Source organism: Acomys minous, assembly GCF_964271855.1.
Source record: "Acomys minous genome assembly, chromosome: 3".
NCBI lineage: Eukaryota > Metazoa > Chordata > Mammalia > Rodentia > Muridae > Acomys > Acomys minous.
This window is the reverse complement of record NC_140485.1, coordinates 96,423,544-96,440,533: the sequence shown is the minus strand read 5'-3', so window position 1 is coordinate 96,440,533 and position 16,990 is coordinate 96,423,544. Positions and strand designations below refer to the sequence as shown.

The window sequence follows — 16,990 nt, the reverse complement described above, 5'->3', positions numbered from 1 at the left end:
GTAGACCAGGCTGGCCTCGAACTCACAGAGATCCGCCTGCCTCTGCCTCCCAAGTGCTGGGATTAAAGGCAAGTGCCACCACCGCCCAGCCAGAATGGTCTTATGGAAAAAGATTATGGAGTATGAAAGCAAGAGGTGTAAAAAGCCAAGTTGGTCTGCAGTCCTAACGTCCAAGGGCAGGGTTGTGGAGTGAAGGACGGGTGAAGCAGGCAGAGGTAGGAGGTTCCTGATTTGACAGGCCAGCTAGGCTACATAACTAGATACTGTTATGTCGTTTGTTTGATACAAAACAGAACAACAGATACATAAATAGACCTATAAACAAACAAAACCCAGTTATAGCCTCCCCCCGTGCCCCCCCGTGCCCCCCCGTGCCCCCCGCCCCCCCCCCCCCCCCCCCGCCACTGAAACAAAATCATCCCTAATTCCACTCCAGGCCGTCTGAATCCCTGTTATTGGAGTCCAGAAATAAATGTGCACAGTCGATTCTTATACATGAAAATTTAGGAAGCAAGGTCATGCCCTTCTGAAGATGCCCTTGACCTCCATCCCAAGGCCAACCCAGCGGTTCTGCGGTTCTGAACTTTATAGAAATGCTGACACTTCCCTGGTTCCAAGGGACGCTGGAGCCACACGGAGGGTGTGGGAAGTCGTCCAGGAGGGGTTGAAGGCACGTGGGACGGGGCTGCAGGGTGTGCCCCGCGCAGCCACCCGAGACGCACAGGCTGCTGGGAAGGAAGGTGGGAGGCCACTTTGGCAGGGGCATCTCTGGGCGGGGAGGGCAGGGCGGGTGCTCTCCTCCACAAAGACATGGAGTCCTGCAAAATGGAGTTGATTTTTGACCACGTGGGACACTTCGGCAGGTAGGGAGGTAGAGGAGGCCGTGGCGGGGGGGCAGAGAACGACAGCACGCGATGGAGGCGCTGGGGTGTCTGTTTCTGTCGGTTGGGCTGGATTCCACAGCGTCTCCACGCCCTCTTTTGCCCAGTGCGTACAGAAGGCTAGCTAGCAACCCATGGCCTGGCTTGTCCTTTGGGCCTCTGGCCACAGGTGGAGTCTGCTTGGATTGATGAGTACAGGCAGTAGCTGTGTCCCTTTGGGACAGTTGGGACTTGGGGCGCTCTTTAGACTATCAACTGGAAAAAAGGCTACAATTGGGAGGCGTGGTCACAAGTGTAGAAAACTGCCATCCCAACTGCCTTCTCTTCCAGTGTCCAGGATGACTACCTCTTTGCACCCCAGTAGCTTTTCTCGTTGGGTCTGGCTGGTTCTCTTGGCTGATGGCACTTGCTGTCATAGAGATACCCAGCATGTGCCAAGGTACTCTGTGTTAGGGAGCTCACACACATCTGTGTTGGAATCTTTCTTTGAATCACTGGGAAATGGAGGCTGGTGGGGTCAGAGACCCAGCAGAGTAACACGGAGATAAAGGGATAGCTCTCACATACAGACTACAATGGGCCTGGATGTTACACTTACCACTTCCCCATCTGTAAAATGGGCTAATAATGACCTTGGGTGTTCACAAATAACTGTAGAAACATTTATTATAGTCAGAAGTGGGCCACAACAGAATAGAAACTAACAGAAAGCTCCAGGCCAGCCTGGGTTACATAGGAAGATGAAGAAAGAAAGAAAGAAAGAAAGAAAGAAAGAAAGAAAGAAAAAGAAAGGGAAAGAAACAATAAAAAGGAAAGGTTGTCTGAGGGGCTGGAGAGATGGGTCAGAGGTTAAGAGCACTGGATGCTCTTCCAGAGGTCCTGAGTTCAAGTCCCAGCAACCACAACCATCTGTGATGAGATCTGGTGCCCTCTACAGGCGTGTAATTGTACATGCAAACACAACATTGTAGACATAATAAATCTTTCAAAAAAAATGTTATCTGAGGTTTCTATAGACACTCTTATCTTCACAGTAGCTCTACAAGACAGGCAGTAATAACGTCTCATTTTCTACTTATATTTAAGGAGCTAACTAAAGCAATCATAGTAGTAGTGGTGTTTATGTTTAGTTAGGATTCTAGGTAGAAATCACTCTATAGCTAGGTATGGTGGCTCGTGCCTACAATCCCAGCACTTAGCATACTGAGGCAGGAGACTGGTTTGAGGCCAGCCTTGCCTCTACAGTGAATTCTAGGCAAGTCTGGACGAGAGAGAGAGAGAGAGAGAGAGAGAGAGAGAGAGAGACAGAGAGAGAGAGAGAGACAGAGAGAGAGAGAGAGAGAGAACAGAGAGAGAGAGAGACAGAGAGAGAGAGACAGAGAGAGAGAGAGAGACAGAGAGAGAGAGAGAGAGAAAGAGAGAGAGAGAGAGGGAGGCTGTTCAGAATGGAATCTGTACACTGAGCTCCCCAGGGACCATGCAGGGGTAGTGCTGCTGTCCCCAGCAAATCCTCCCCCCCCACCTCCTCCACCCCCCTCCCCGATGCAAGCAATTATTCCCACTGTCCTCACTGTCAGACACTGCTGTTCCCTGGCAGGGAGAAGGGCTCAATGCGTTTGTAGAAATGACTTGTAGCTGGCTACCCTGATGAATGCAACACTCTCACCATCTAGTAAATTCTCACTACATCACTACGCCCTGGCTTGCTCTAGTTCCTGGGGTCCCCATGAAGGTGAGCAGGGTTGCCTTAGGAAGCAGCTTGCAAGAGGTAAAAGGCCAAATAGCTCCAGCAGAAAGTGAGGTCAGTGCTACCGTTGGATGCCACGCCAGGTTTTCTTTATTTATTTTAGTTGGCCCTTTTGTTGTTGTTGTTGTTGTTGTTGTTTATTGAGGTTTTAAAAAGATATTTATTTATTTATTTATTTACTATGTATAGAGTGTTCTGCCTGCATGTGTGCCTGCACACCAGAAGAGGGCACTGGATCTCATTCTAGATGGTTGTGAGCCACCATGTGGTTGCTGGGAATTGAACTCAGGACCTTTGGAAGAGCAGCCAGTGCCTTTAACCTCTGAGCCACCTCTTCATCCCTCTTTTGTTGTTTTAAAGCTAACTTGATTTTTGTGTATGTATGGTATAAATATGGATGTGCTTGTGTGTGCGCATGCATGTGGGGACCAGAGGTCAGCTGTTGGGGGTCTACCTTAGTGGTTCTCTCTTTTATTATTTAAACAATTTAATTATAGCTGGGCATGGAGGCGCATGCCTTTAATCCCAGCTCTCAGGGAGGCAGAGGCAGGTCGATCTCTGAGGTGGAGGCCAGCCCGGTCTACAAAGTGAGTCCAGAACAGCCAAGGCTACACAGAGAAACCCATCTAAAAAAAAACCCTTTTTGATTACATTTATTTACTTATGTGTGTGTATATATATATAATTAGAGGCAGAGCGAGGTCAGCAAAGCCTCAGGGGTCCTGCTGCTTACCCACCAACACTGGAGTTTCAGGTACTTGCTGCCTCACCTGGCTTCTTAAGTGAGTGCTGGGGATCCGAACTCAGGTCCTCATGCTAGTGTGACAGGCACTTTACCAATTGAGCCATCTCACCCTGCCCCCCTAAATTTATGTTTAACTATCCCACAAAAACATAACATCGTACATATTTCTAGGGCAACACATCCCTATTATTTACAGATAGAAGAGGAAGCTGTGTGTGGCCACTGAGTTTCCTACTGGACACTGGTGAACACAGTATGCGGCCAGCCCTGGTAGCCCCTCTTGTCTCAGTGGGCGTTGCTAGGGTAAGGAAGCCCTGTGTGAATTACCTTTGAGATGTGGGCATATGAGGTCTCATGCGGAGCCACTCCATAGGACCAGGCTACTCAGGGGCAATCCCAAAGGCTGTAGGTAAACAGCGTATCTGGTTTGCTCTACCATCGCTATGGTCAAAATAGTGACCAAAGACAGCCTGGGGAGGAACAGCTTTACTTGGTTTCCATATCTTGCTTGGGTCATAGTCCACTGAGGGAAGCCAAGAACTCAAGGAAGGAACCTGGAGGCAGGAGCCTGGAGGCAGGAACCTGAAGGCAGGAACCTGGAGGCAGGAACCTGGAGGCAGGAACTGAAGCAGACGCCGCAGAGGGATGCTGCTCCCTGGCTTGCTCTTCCATGGTTTGCTTGGTCTACTTGCTTACATATCCCAGGACCACCTGCCCAGGGATGGCACTGCCTATAGTGAGTCTGGCCCTACGACGTCAGTCAAATGAAGAAAACTCACCTTAGACACTCCTACAGGCCAATATAAGGCAAGCATTTTCCAAATCGAGAGTTCCTGTTTCCAAATGACGCACACTTGTACACTGTGGCAACTCTTTTTTGAGTAACAACTCCACACCACTGGATTCTGCATCTCCCAGGCTGTCAGTGTGTGCTGCCTGTAACGGTTAACCACTTCCCTGCCGACGACCAGCCAAACTCTTGGTGTTTTGCAGGTAGAGGAAAATTGAATAAATTTATATTTGGGACCGTTGATACTGACTTCTGGTCATAACGAGAGCAGATTTTCTTTCTTTCTTTCTTTCTTTCTTTCTTTCTTTCTTTCTTTCTTTCTCTTTCTTTCTTTCATCAAGATCCTGGACTCACTTTGTAGACCAGGCTGGCCTTGAACCAGCTGGCCTTGAACTCACGAAGATCTTGCCAGCCTCTGCCTCCCGAGTGCTGCAATTTAAAGGCCTGTGCCACCACGCCCGGCTGGTTTTATTACTTTCAAGGGTAAATGGTGACACTTGGTGCTCTAATGAAAAGTAGAAATGCTCTCATGTTTGGTTTTTAAAAAGTGGTAAATATGAAGTGTTCTGTAGTAGTAAAATTGGCTTTCCAATCTTTCTCATGACTTACTTGCTCAGCAAATGTCGTTCGCTTAATAAACTTGAAGTAGCTTGCAAACTTGTATGTTGAAATGACTAATGAGATGGGCATGGAACTAAAATTTAGTGCATATACTTGAAAATATACACATATATGAGAGAGAAGTGCCTATAATTATTTCTGTGCTTAGCCATCTATATGTGCATAAGTGTGTTAAGGTCAATTTGATGGAGACCCTTCATATTTACTTGTGATTTTCTTCCCTCATTTGTAGGCTCAATTTTCTTAACCAATATATTTTATTAACAACTTAGTGACTGAGCACACGTCACTTATAACCCGACTAACCAAAACAATAGGAATTGAGGATTAATGGACACAATAACAAAACCTTAAGGGTATCAGTTCCGAAGAAAGATTCTCCGGGCGTGAGCCACAGGATTTCTTCTCCTGGAACCTGGGGTAACCAGAACCCAGAACCTCCGCAGGAGCCGGAGCCCCGAAGCCTTCCCTCGAGTGGTTTTCTCTAGGAGCGTCTTGAAGTGCAGCGATGAACAGACAAGTCTATCCCAAGTCTCCATAAAGCCCCGCCTCCAGTTCTGGGCTCATTTATATATCTCCTCCCAGAGTCTGTTCACAGGATCTTTTCAGCTGGCAACTAAGCTCCTGCATGAGGTGGTTGCTCTTCTAGTGAATTAACCTCACCTGTTCTCTCACGAGACCGTTCTGATCCCACACTTGGAATCCTAAAAAACAGGCTTATCTCTCATTCACTCATTGATAGGCCAGATAGCATACATAACTAACTCTTTCCTCTCTTTACAGGTTCCAAGTCGCCCTGTATCTTGCATGTGCCTACCAGTGCATCTCTTGTGGTATCCACTACTTGTCTTCTGCGTTCATGACGGTTATCCCTGAGCATGCCTGCAGGCCCCCAGGCAACGTGCGGATGGCCATTTTCCACAACGTATCTGCTTGGAGGTTGGAGGACATACTAGCCCTGCGGTCCCCAGACCAGAAAGACCACATCACAGTGGAGCTGCAGGATGGGGAGATCTGGGAGCTCAAAAGATGTAGCAGGACCTGGCGGGAGAACACATCTCATTTGGGCTACGAGTACAGTGGCTACAAGCGCGACAGTCCTTGCTCTGATGGCTACGTATATGACCAAAGCAAATGGAGGAATTCTGTGATAAAAAATCTGAACCTAGTCTGCGACCAGAAATGGTACGCAAACATGATCCAGCCCTTGTTTATATTTGGCGTGCTGCTGGGAGCCATTACTTTCGGCTCTCTTTCTGACAGGTAAAAATGCAATATTTAGCCCCGTTGCATGGGGGTAGGATTCAGTTTTCTGTCTGAGTTTCCAGGCAGAACAGAGCGCTATGCGCAAAACTTCAGTTATTTTCATACTTCCTGTCTAACATGTACCCTTCTGTTCATCGTCATTTAGGTGGGCAGAGTGACTTGGTGGTAAGCTGACTGGCTGAGCAGCCTGCGTGGGCTTTGCCGCTGTTTGTTCTGCCTCTTAGCTGTGTTTTCTGGGAAAACTGACCCATGTGTTTCAGAATGCTAGTTTATAAGCTGATGAGACCACACAGTCATACCCCTAGACACTTTCTTTCTTTTTTCCTTCCTTCCTTCTTTCTTTCTTTTTTAAAGATTTATTTATTATGTATATAGTGTTCTGCCTGCACATTTACCTACATGCCAGAAGAGGGCATTAAATCACATTATAGATGGTTGTGAGCCACCATGTGGTTGCTGCGAATTGAACTCAGAACCTCTAGAAGAGCAGCCAGTGCTCTTAACCTTTGAGCCATCTCTCCAGGACACCTCCCCCCCCCCCCCCCCAGCTTTCTTGAAAAGAGTAGTGCAGAGTGCAGAGGCAGGGCGTTGGTGGCACATGCTTTTAATTCCAGCACTTGGGAGGCAGAGACAGGCAGATCTCTGTGAGTTCAAGGCCAGCTTGGTCTACAAAGCAAGTTCAGGACAGCCAAGGATACACACAGAAACCCTGTCTCAAAAAACAACAAACAAACAAACAAACAAACAACAACAACAAAACCCAAAACAAAACACCCAAAAGAAAAACCAAAACCAAAACAAAACCAAGAAAAATAAAAACAAAAGCAGTGCAGAAGGAGCTACTTCCGGCATACAGCCACTTGGTGGACAGTAGTTATTCCTGCCTTTATCTTTAAGCAGACTTGACTCTAAAGAGAGCTAGCCTGACCCTCAGGCCATAATATCTATACATATGGACATCTGATTAGCTGGCTTGTTGTAGTCTGTTTGTGCTATCACAGCAGGAGTTTATTTCTCACCCCTGAGGACTGGAACCCTGAGATAAGAGGTGTCCGCAGAACTGACTGCTGAGGGTTGCTCTCTGCTTCCAAGATGATGTCTTGTTGCTGAGGCCTCCAGCGATTCATACAATGGCCTCACAAGGTGGGGGGGGGGGGACGGATGGGAGGACAGCAGCACTGTCCTGTCAAAGAATTCACCCTCTTATAAGGGTCTAATTCCATTCAGGAGGGGGAGTCCTCATGGCATGATCCTCTTGGGCCTTTGGGGGTGTTGTATCTCAACATTAATTTTGGAGTGCCTGCCATCGTGCGAATCACAGAACAGCCATATTTTTAAACATTCACACGAAAACAAACGTGGAGTTCTAAAAGAAAGCGAACCTCATCTCGGAGTAGACACAGAGCTCTCTCTCTCTCTCTCTTTGTTTTTTGTTTTTTGTTTTTTGTTTGTTTTTTGTTTTTTTTTTTTTGAGACAGGGTTTCTCTGTGTAGCCTTGGCTGTCCTGGACTCACTTTGTAGACCAGGCTGGCCTTGAACTCACAGCGATCCGCCTGCCTCTGCCTCCCGAGTGCTGGGATTACAGGCGTGCGCCACCACGCCCGGCTCCAGAGCTCTCTCTTTTAAACGTTTCCGCGAAAACATAGGGAGAAACATAATCTTCACAGCTGTGGCCATACAGCGTGTTTGGGGCACTGGGGACTGAGACCCGAAACCCTTGCCTCTGGGGTATAGCTGTGAAATACATCTGAGGAGAAGTGGCAAGGCTTTGTGTGGCGGGTGCCCTACCTGTTGTTAAGAATGCTCACAGGCGCTGAGGGCTGCTGTTTCCACCTGCCAGATGGGTGTGCGCGAAGTATTATCTAGGCACTTCCTGTTGCAATGTACTCGCAACTCGATGCCGAAGCTGAACGCATTTCCAGAAGATGCAATCGGTGCACTAAGTAAATGCGCCCAAATGCCTTTGCTCTGTATACTGAGTGCTTAAAATCTGCACCGGAGAACAAAAGATGCTAACTCAAAGCAAATTGAGTTCCATTCTCTGTGTCTGGAGGGTTCAAGGAAGGTTCGAACGGCACCAGAGAGGGACAGAGAAAGGAAACGAGCAGACACCGAAGTGGCGCCAGCACTGGCTTCTTTGTAGGGAATGTGGGTGGTGTAGCAGTGGGAGGCGAGAAAGCCCAGGTGGAGTGAATGACGTAAGCAGTGGAGGGTTGAGGGAAAGCAGGGATCGTGGACAGGGAAAGACGAAGGCGTACCTGGATGGCCTTTTGGAACTGATGTGATCTAGAGATGAATATGCAAGAAGCAGGGGAGGCTGCTGTGTACGCGTGTGTGCACATGTGCGTGTCTGTGTGTGTGTGTGCATGAGTGTGTGTGCATGCATGTGTGTGTGACTGTGTGTGTGTGTGTGTGTGTGTGTGTGTGTTAAGGTTTAGAAGCCTGGACAGTGGGTGATGCTGCCAAACACTCCAGAAAATACTAGGTGAGAGAGAAGCGCATGTCTCGGTACTTTGAACAAGCTTATGCAAAAGATAGGGACGGAATATTCAGAACTAATACAACTTGTAATCATGATGAAAGACTATAGTATAGTGTTCTGCCTGCATGTACAACTGCAGGCCAGAAGAAGGCACCAGATCTCATTATAGATGGTTGTGAGCCACCGTGTGGTTGCTGGGAATTGAACTCAGGACCTTGGAAGAGCATCGACGTCTGCCGATGAAGTAAGTGCAAGATGACTGAAGATGCCGTGAGTTCATGAGAAGTTATCATTTAGGGTGTATGAGATCCAAGCTGCAAGGACGGAGCTAGAAGAGAGGGAAAAGAAGAAGAGGCAGATGGATTAAGGCCTTGGAGGAGCTGGGAAGATGCAGGCTGTGCAGGTAGGCGGGCTTCCTCTTTGATGGTCTGCGGTCATTCAGTGGCGCTGGTCTCCTGCCAAATGTGAAGACGTGGGTGTGGCAAAAGAGCTTCATCAGCAATAGTTAAAATAGCTCCCAGCAGTGTTCATGTCTCCAATGGCGTGGAGGAGCACTCAGGAGAGTGGCCAGCAGTCCCTCCTGATGTGTGCAGGAGCAGCGTCCCTCCATGGCCTCTGCCTCAGCTCCTGCCTCCAGGTTCCTGCCCTGTTTGAGTTCCTGTCCTGGATTCCTGTGATGGTGGACAGAGATGTGGAAGTGTAAGGCAAATAATCCCTTCCATCCCCGGCTTGCTCTTTGGTCATGGTGTTTAATTGCATCAACCAGAACGCTTCCTACGACAAGTTGGTACCAGGGTTTCGGGGTATCACTGTGACAGACCGTGTTGTCTTGGGAGAGTTGTAGAAAGACTTAGGAACGTTGGCGCAAGAGAAGCCATTGAGTGTTCAATGCTTGGTGAGCTGCTCTGTAGAAGCTTGGAAGATAAGAATGTTGGAGGCGATGCAGATGATGGAGGCCTGGCTTTTGAACTTTCAAAGGGAAGTTTAAAGACTCCATGGGGCCCTTTGTCATTTTGAATTAAGATTCTAGGGTTCTGGTTAGCTGGAGTGATTAATGAGATACCAGAAACACTGAAATGAGGCATTTGCTTTGCTGGTATACTCGATACTGGTTGGCTGGGCCTGAGAATTTAGCGGTGATTAAGGAGAGGTGGCTCAGAGATTAAGAGCACGGTCTGCTCTTCCAAAGGTCCTGAGTTCAATTCCCAGCACCCACATGGGGGCTCACAACCATCTAGAATGAGATCTGGTGCCCTCTTCTGGCCTGCAGGTGTACATGCAGGCAGAGCACTACCTAAATCTTAAGAAGAAGAAGAGGAGGAGGAGGAGGAGGAAGAGGAGGAGGAGAAGGAAGAAGAAGAAGAGAAGGAGGAAGAGGAGGAGGGAGGAGGAGGGAAGAGGAAGGGGAAGAAGGAAGAAGAAGAAGAAGAAAAAGAGGAGAAGGAGGAGGAAGAGGAGGAGGGAGGAGGAGGAAGAAGAAGAGGAGGAGGAGGAAGAGGAGGAGGAAGAAGAAGAGGAGGAGGAAGAGGAGGAGGGAGGAGGAGGAAGAAGAAGAGGAGGAGGAGGAAGAGGAGGAGGAAGAAGAAGAGGAGGAAGAGGAGGAGGAAGAAGAAGAAGAGGAGGAGGAAGAGGAGGAGGAGGAAGAGGAAGAGGAGGAGGAAGAAGAAGAGGAGGAGGAAGAGGAGGAGGAAGAAGAGGAAGAGGAGGAAGAGGAGGAGGAAGAGGAAGAAGAAGAGGAGGAGGAAGAGGAGGAAGAAGATGAGGAGGAGGAAGAGGAGGAGGAAGAGGAGGAGGAAGAGGAGGAGGAGGCGGAGGTGGAAGAGACCAACATCATTGAGGTGAAATCCTCTGGTAAGTGCTTTCTGAGAGTCAGCACAGGGAAGCTGTGTTCTGGAGGTAGCCGAGGTTGTGCTTCTTCCTGGCAGCTGAAGTTGGTAGGATAAGAGTCCCCCAGGTGGGACTGGTTTTGAAGGCATAAAGGAGTCATGGAGGGCAGCTGGTGCTTGGCATTGCGAGAGGCCAGGAGAAGCCATTGGTGAACGTGCAGCCCGGTTGCAGCAGAAGACTCCAGCCCAAAGCTGAATCTTAAAAGGCTTTGGATTTTAAAGAGATTGAATTTTTAAAGACCGTGGGACTTTTACAACTTAGAATATTTTATATTGTAATGCTCATATTAATGTGAGATCTTGGGGATAAATAAGAAAGGAAGGCTTAACAGTGGCTTAACAGTGGTGTGTTTGTGTGTCAAGTTGACAAGGAGTCAACTGTCCTGGCTAGTTTTGTGTCAACTTGAAAGGAGAAAACCTCAGTTGAGAAAACGCCTCCATAAGATCTGGCTGTAGGACATTTTCTTAATTAGTGATTGATGTAGGAGGTCCAGCCCTGGGCTGGTGGTCCTGGGTTCCATAAGAAAGCAGGCTGAGCAAGCCATGAGGAGCAAGCCAGTAAGCAGCACCCCTCCATGGCCTCTGCACCAGCTCCTGCCTCTGAGTTCCTGCCCTGCTTGAGTTCCTGTCCTGCCTTCCTGTGATGATGAACTGTGAGGTAGAAACATAAGACAAGTAAAACTTTTCCTCTCCAACTTGCTTTTTAGTCACGGCATTTCATTGCGTCGCAGCAGTAGTAACCCTAACTAAGACAAAGAATGTGGCTACAACAGTTCCTTTTCAGTCCCAAGTAAACCCACTGGGTAGAATCCATCCATCCATGTTATATCGATCTCCTTAAAACAATTTGTCAAGGACTATTCACAGGGAGAAGTATATTTTCAAATCACATATCTGCCAAGGATTTTGCATCCAAAATATACATAACTATTTGGGGGGGGGGGGGTAGAGGTTGAAGTAAGCGTTTCTCTGCATAGCCCTGGCTGTTCTGGAACTCACTATGTAGACTAGATTGGCTTTGAACTCACAAGGGGGTCCACATGCCTCTGCCTCCCAAGTACTGAGATTAAAGGTATGCGCCGCCACACTCAGAAAAGACACATAACTCCAAAAACTGAACATTTAAAAAACCAAAGTAATTAAAAACTATACAAGAAGCAGGGTGTGATGTCGCACACCTTTAATTCCAGCACTCAGGAGGCAGAGGCAGGCAGGTCTCTGTGGGTTTGAGGATAGCCTGGTCTACAAAGTGTGTCCAGGACAGCCATGGCTACACAGAGAAACCCTGTCTTGGAAAAACCCCACCACCATTACAACAACAACAACAACAACAACAACAACAACAACAACAATCAACCAACCAACCAAAACCAAATCAAACCAAACCAACAAAACAAAACCACATAAGAGACTCTGACTGATGTTCCTTTAAGAATAAGTCCAGACAGCCAATAGTCACTTGAAAAGGTTCCCAGTGTCATGAATCACTTGAAAAATGTAACTCAGGGCCATAGTGAGACATTGGTTCATACTCACTGGGATGGCTACAGGTAACCCGAATGTGCTGGTGAGGATGTGGAAAGACTATGACTTTCATTGCTAGTGAGGTGATAAAACCCGGGGGCAGCCATCTTAGATCGCACAGTTTAGCAGTTCTGCAAAAAGTCAGAGTCAATCAACCCAGGAGAGTTGAAAACAAGCTCCCACAAAACCTTGTTTGCGAGCATTAAAAGAACCCTAGTGTGTGTTCACTGAGGAATAGAAAACCTGGAGGAATATTACTCAGCAATGAAAAAGGAAATGAAATACCTAGTCGGGCTGTGACAGGTGAATCATGAGAACATGAGGCCAAGTAAAAGAAGGTGGACAAAGGCCACATACCATCTACTCTGTTTATATGAAATTTCCCAGACAGGCAAACGAGAGAAAACAGTTTGTTTCCAGAGGCCAGGAAGACAGGGAATAGAGGTGGTGGCCCCTAAGTTTAGTTCTGGGGAGATGATGTATAGGTCTCAGGATAAGACAGAGACTGTAGTTACACAACTCTGTGAATCTACTAAAAGCCACCGAAGTGTTTACGGGGCAAGGCTTTGTTTTAAACCATTTGAATCATATAAAAATGTCAGGAGTGGTAGTGATTTCTTTTTTCCCCTAAAGAAATCCCCCCTCAACTCTGATACTACTCAGGAGTAGAAGGTAGCAAGATGTCAGTTTTGTTCTGAAAGATCTATTTATCTTTATTTCATGTGTATGAGTGTTTGGCCTGCATGCCTGGTGCCCACATAGGCCAGAAGATGGCGTCAGAGCCCCTGCAACCGGAGTTACAATTGTGAGCCACTGTGTGTGTGTGTGTGTGTTTTGAGAAGCAAATCACCACGTTCAGCAAAAGTGGCCAGTGCTCTTAGCCATAAAACTACCCCTCAGACTTCAGGGATCAGCTTTTTTAGCAAGAGCTGTCACGACCTTGATTGGTGAGATCAGCTGTCAGGGAAAAGAAGCCAACAGTCGGTGGACGGGAAGGGACAAGTCTTCCCTTTTCCCTTTGGTCCTAAGGCGATGGCCCGGCATGGTGGTTCAGTGTGCATATTAGCAGCTTAGCTGGAGGCCTCCCCACGGAAAGGCTGGTCTCTTGAGGATGCGTGTTAACTCATGACTTGTTCAAAGTCGATGACTATCAGAAATCAAATACATAATGTCGGCAACACCTGGACAGGCCACGTAAATGGCGGCGTTTCTCACTGTGCTCCTTATCTTTCAGATACGGAAGGCGAGTGGTCCTGTGGTGTACGAGCCTCTGCGTGTTCTTATTTGGAATAGCATCAGTCTTTATGTTTGATTATTTCAGCTTCATGGCTGCCCGCTTTTTCCTTGCCATGGTGAGTCACTGTGCTTATGGCACATTGCGTTTACGCTTTTAGTTTCTTGTTTTGTTTTGTTTTGGTCTGTTTAGAATCTGCTGAGAAAGATGGTAGACTGAGCAATGTCCACTGCAGAAGGCTTTCTGTAAATATCAGTATCTTATGTTTAGAATAGCACTCATTAAAATGAAAAAAAAAAAAAAGCCGGGTGGTGGTGGCACACACCTTTAATCCCAGCATTTGGGATCTTTGTGAGTTTGAGGCCAGCCTGGTCTACAAGGTGAGTCTAGGACAGCCAATGCTAACACAGAGAAACCCTGTCTTGAAAAAGAAAAAGAAAAAGAAAAAGAAAAAGAAAAGAAAGAAAGAAAGAAAGAAAGAAAGAAAGAAAGAAAATTGCTGCTTATTAATCTCTTGTTTGACTCTGCTTGGCACATGGCCCGTACCCTGTAGTTGAGAGGGCATTATTTTATTCCTAAGTGATTGTATTGACCTAGTCAGAACCCGTATGCACACACCAGACAGGAAGGGGTATTGTTAAAGTCATTCATAGAGTCATTCTTAATGCAGAATAAGAAGGAGGCAGAAAGCCTGTGTGGGTAATAGAGAGTGGGGGAGAGCTGTGGGTAGGAGTGGGTGCAAATACCAACTTTGTCCCCTTCAGGCACAGGTTAGTCCCTTTGAGCCACAGTTGACAGTCTATAAACTCCAGGCAATGACACCTGTCTTACCTGATGGCCAGCAGCCTCAGTGAGGTGGAGAGGGGGCTCCCACAGTGACAGAAGCTGGCACAGAGCATCAACAATAAAAGCAACACCGACAAGCCTACCCTTCGTCTGCCTTCTCTTTTGGTCGGTCAGCCCAGGGCCCAAGCGGAGGGATTGACGCTGCCCACTGTTAGGCTGGGTCTTCCTGCATCAATGAAAGGAATCAAGAGGATGGTTAGCCATGTCCAAAACCCAACCAGATCCAGAGAAGCCCTCCCTGGGCCCTTGCCAAGCAATACTAGACGGTGTCAGGTTGACAAAGCTCACAGCAAGCAACTGGGCACACTTGCACTGGCTTCTTTCTGGTCCTCACGGTGGATGTGACGTGACTAGCTGTTCTAAGTTTTCTTCCACTGTGACTGTCCTGTTCCAAGGACTGTAACCTTGAATCATAAGCTAAAACAAACCCTTTCTACCAAACCCAACCCAACCCAACCCAACCCAACCCAACCCAACCCAACCCAAAACCAAAACCAAACCAAACCCAACCCAACCCAAACCAACCCAAACCAAACCAAAACAAAAACAAAAACAAAAACCTAACCGTCTTAGGGTTTTTATTGCTGCAACTAAACACCATGACCAAAAAACAAGTTGGGGAAGAGATGATTTATTATTCAGCTTTCACTTCTACATCACTGTCCGTCACCAAAAGGAAGTCAGGACAGGAACTCAAACAGGGCAGGATCCTAGAAACAGGAGCTGATGCAGGGGCCATGGAGGGGTGCTGCTTACTGGCTTGCTCTCCATAGCTTGCTCGCTCTTTTCTTTTCTTTTATTTTCTTTTCTGTTTTCGAGACAGGGTCTCTCTGTGTAGTCTTGACTGCCCTGGACTCGCTTTGTAGACCAGGCTGGCCTTGAACTCACAGAGATCCACCTGCCCTTGCCTCTAAGTGCTGGGATTAAAGGTGTGTGCCACCAGCACCCTGCTCTGTTAGCCTATCTTTAATGTATACCAGGGTTTCTTTTGTATTTGAGACTGGGCAACCAGTGACCAGTATATCCCTTATTCATTTATCTGTTGATGAACACCCGGCTTGTGAATTTGTTGTTATTGACGTTGGTGCATGAACACCTCTCTGAGTTCTTGCTCCTCTTTCACTTTTGGAGGGATTATATAGTAAGAAGTGTCATTACTGGATCTTTTAATATATATTTTTTTAATTTTTAGAGGATTTGCCATATCGCTTTCCACAGACGTTGTACCATTTTATCATTCCTATTAATGACACACACACAAGGATTCCAATTTCTACACTCCCTAGCATTTCTTTTCTGTTTTCTTTTAGTAGATGTCTTTGAAACAGTTTTATTTTTGTTTTATGTGTATAGGTGTTTTGCCTCTTCACGTCTGTATACCATATGTGTGCAGTGCCCTCCATGGCCAGAAGAGGTCATCAGATCCCCACAAACTGGAGTTAAGGATGCTAGTGAGCTGCCACATGGGCACTGGGAGTCAGACCCCAGTCTTCTGTAAGAGACACCAGTGCAAGCCATCTCTCTAGCCCCTCGGCCCCTATCTTAATGGAGGCGAGGTGATTTGTCACTGTAGATCTGATCTGTATCGACTTAACAGTGATGTCAAATACCTTCTCATGGGCTTTTGGCACTTAGATAACTTTTGCCAAGTGCCTACTTAACTCATTTGTCTGGGTTTGAACTGAATTAGTTTTCTGTGTTTTGTTTTGTCTTACTTTAGGAGTTTTCTGCATCACCCCTTACCAGATGTGTGACTTGCACATATTTTCTCTAACTCTGCCACCCTATCGGCAGAATATTTTATTATTTATTTATTTGTTCTGGAGCACAGAATAGTTGATCAAATCCAATTGGTTTATTGTTGTTGCCCACCAAAGTTTTTTAGCCAAGTCTACTTTTCTCCCTCTTAGCCTCCAAAGAGCCCCATCCCTGTTCAGCAGTCAGGATGTAACAGTGGCATATAGCAATACACAGATAAGTGCCCCAGGAGGAATCGAGAAATAAGTTTGCCTTATAATGGAACTTTATTAGAAATGAAACAAGGAGGCATCTAATACTTTTATCACAAATCATAGCCTCTCAAGCTTGTCATTGGAGTAGGGGGATAAAAGGACGCCTTCCCTTGAAGAAGAAAGATTACTTCTGACTCAAATGAGCTTGCAGAGAGCTCAGACCCCTCATCCACAACTGTACCATAATCACCGAGTCCCCTTGCTGTCTTCTTTCAGGCTGCCAGTGGCTATTTTGTGGTTGTGTTTGTCTATGTGATGGAGTTCATCGGCAAGAAGTCTCGCACATGGGCATCCATGCACCTGCACACCTTCTTTGTGATCGGAGTGATGTTGGTGGCCTTGGTGAGCTATTTGGTCAACACCTGGTGGCTCTATCAGATCATCCTGTGCATGGTCACCGTCCCCTTCATCCTGTGCTGCTGGCTGCTTCCGGAGAGCCCTTTTTGGCTTCTCTCAGAAGGAAGGTACAAAGAAGCACAAAGCATAGTGGACGCCATGGCTTGGTGGAATCAGTCCAACTCCTGCGACCTGGCAGAACTTTTATCGTTGGACGTGAATAGTGTGCAGGGTAAAAACCACAAGGACCTCAGGAGGCACAGACTATCCAATCTGTTTCATAACTGGGATGTTGCACAAAGGACCCTCACCATTTGGCTGGTCTGGTTCACAGCAAATTTGGGCTACTACATCTTTAGCATGGAGGCTATCCACAGGCAAGAGCATGAGCACCTGTTTCTCTTCTTGGCAGGTAAAGTAGTGAACACATTCTTCCCTACAGCCTGGGAGGTCAAGTTTCTGGCACTTTAAAAAAATTATCTCTTAAAGCCAGGAACAACATTGGTGACCGTATTAGTGTGCTATCTTTTAGTGTCATTAATACTATAGGACGTGTGTCCTGTTTGTCTGAAAAAAATGAGAAGAGTTATGAAAAGAGCTTAGTTCCTCTTTTCTTTTAT

At 47.0% G+C, this 16,990-nt stretch overlaps 1 protein-coding gene across 1 annotated transcript in view; it reads left to right on the top strand.

Moving 5' to 3' along the window:
• Positions 1 to 708: 708 nt before the first annotated feature.
• SLC22A16 (solute carrier family 22 member 16) overlaps positions 709 to 16,990 on the top strand; it is a 35,525-nt gene continuing 19,243 nt past the window's right edge. The window contains exons 1-4 of the mRNA XM_084775103.1: positions 709 to 863; positions 5,568 to 6,047; positions 13,177 to 13,294; positions 16,251 to 16,782. Of these exons, the coding sequence (XP_084631229.1) occupies positions 811 to 863; positions 5,568 to 6,047; positions 13,177 to 13,294; positions 16,251 to 16,782 (1,183 nt within the window). The 5' untranslated portion in view covers positions 709 to 810. The remainder of the gene's footprint in view (positions 864 to 5,567; positions 6,048 to 13,176; positions 13,295 to 16,250; positions 16,783 to 16,990) is intronic.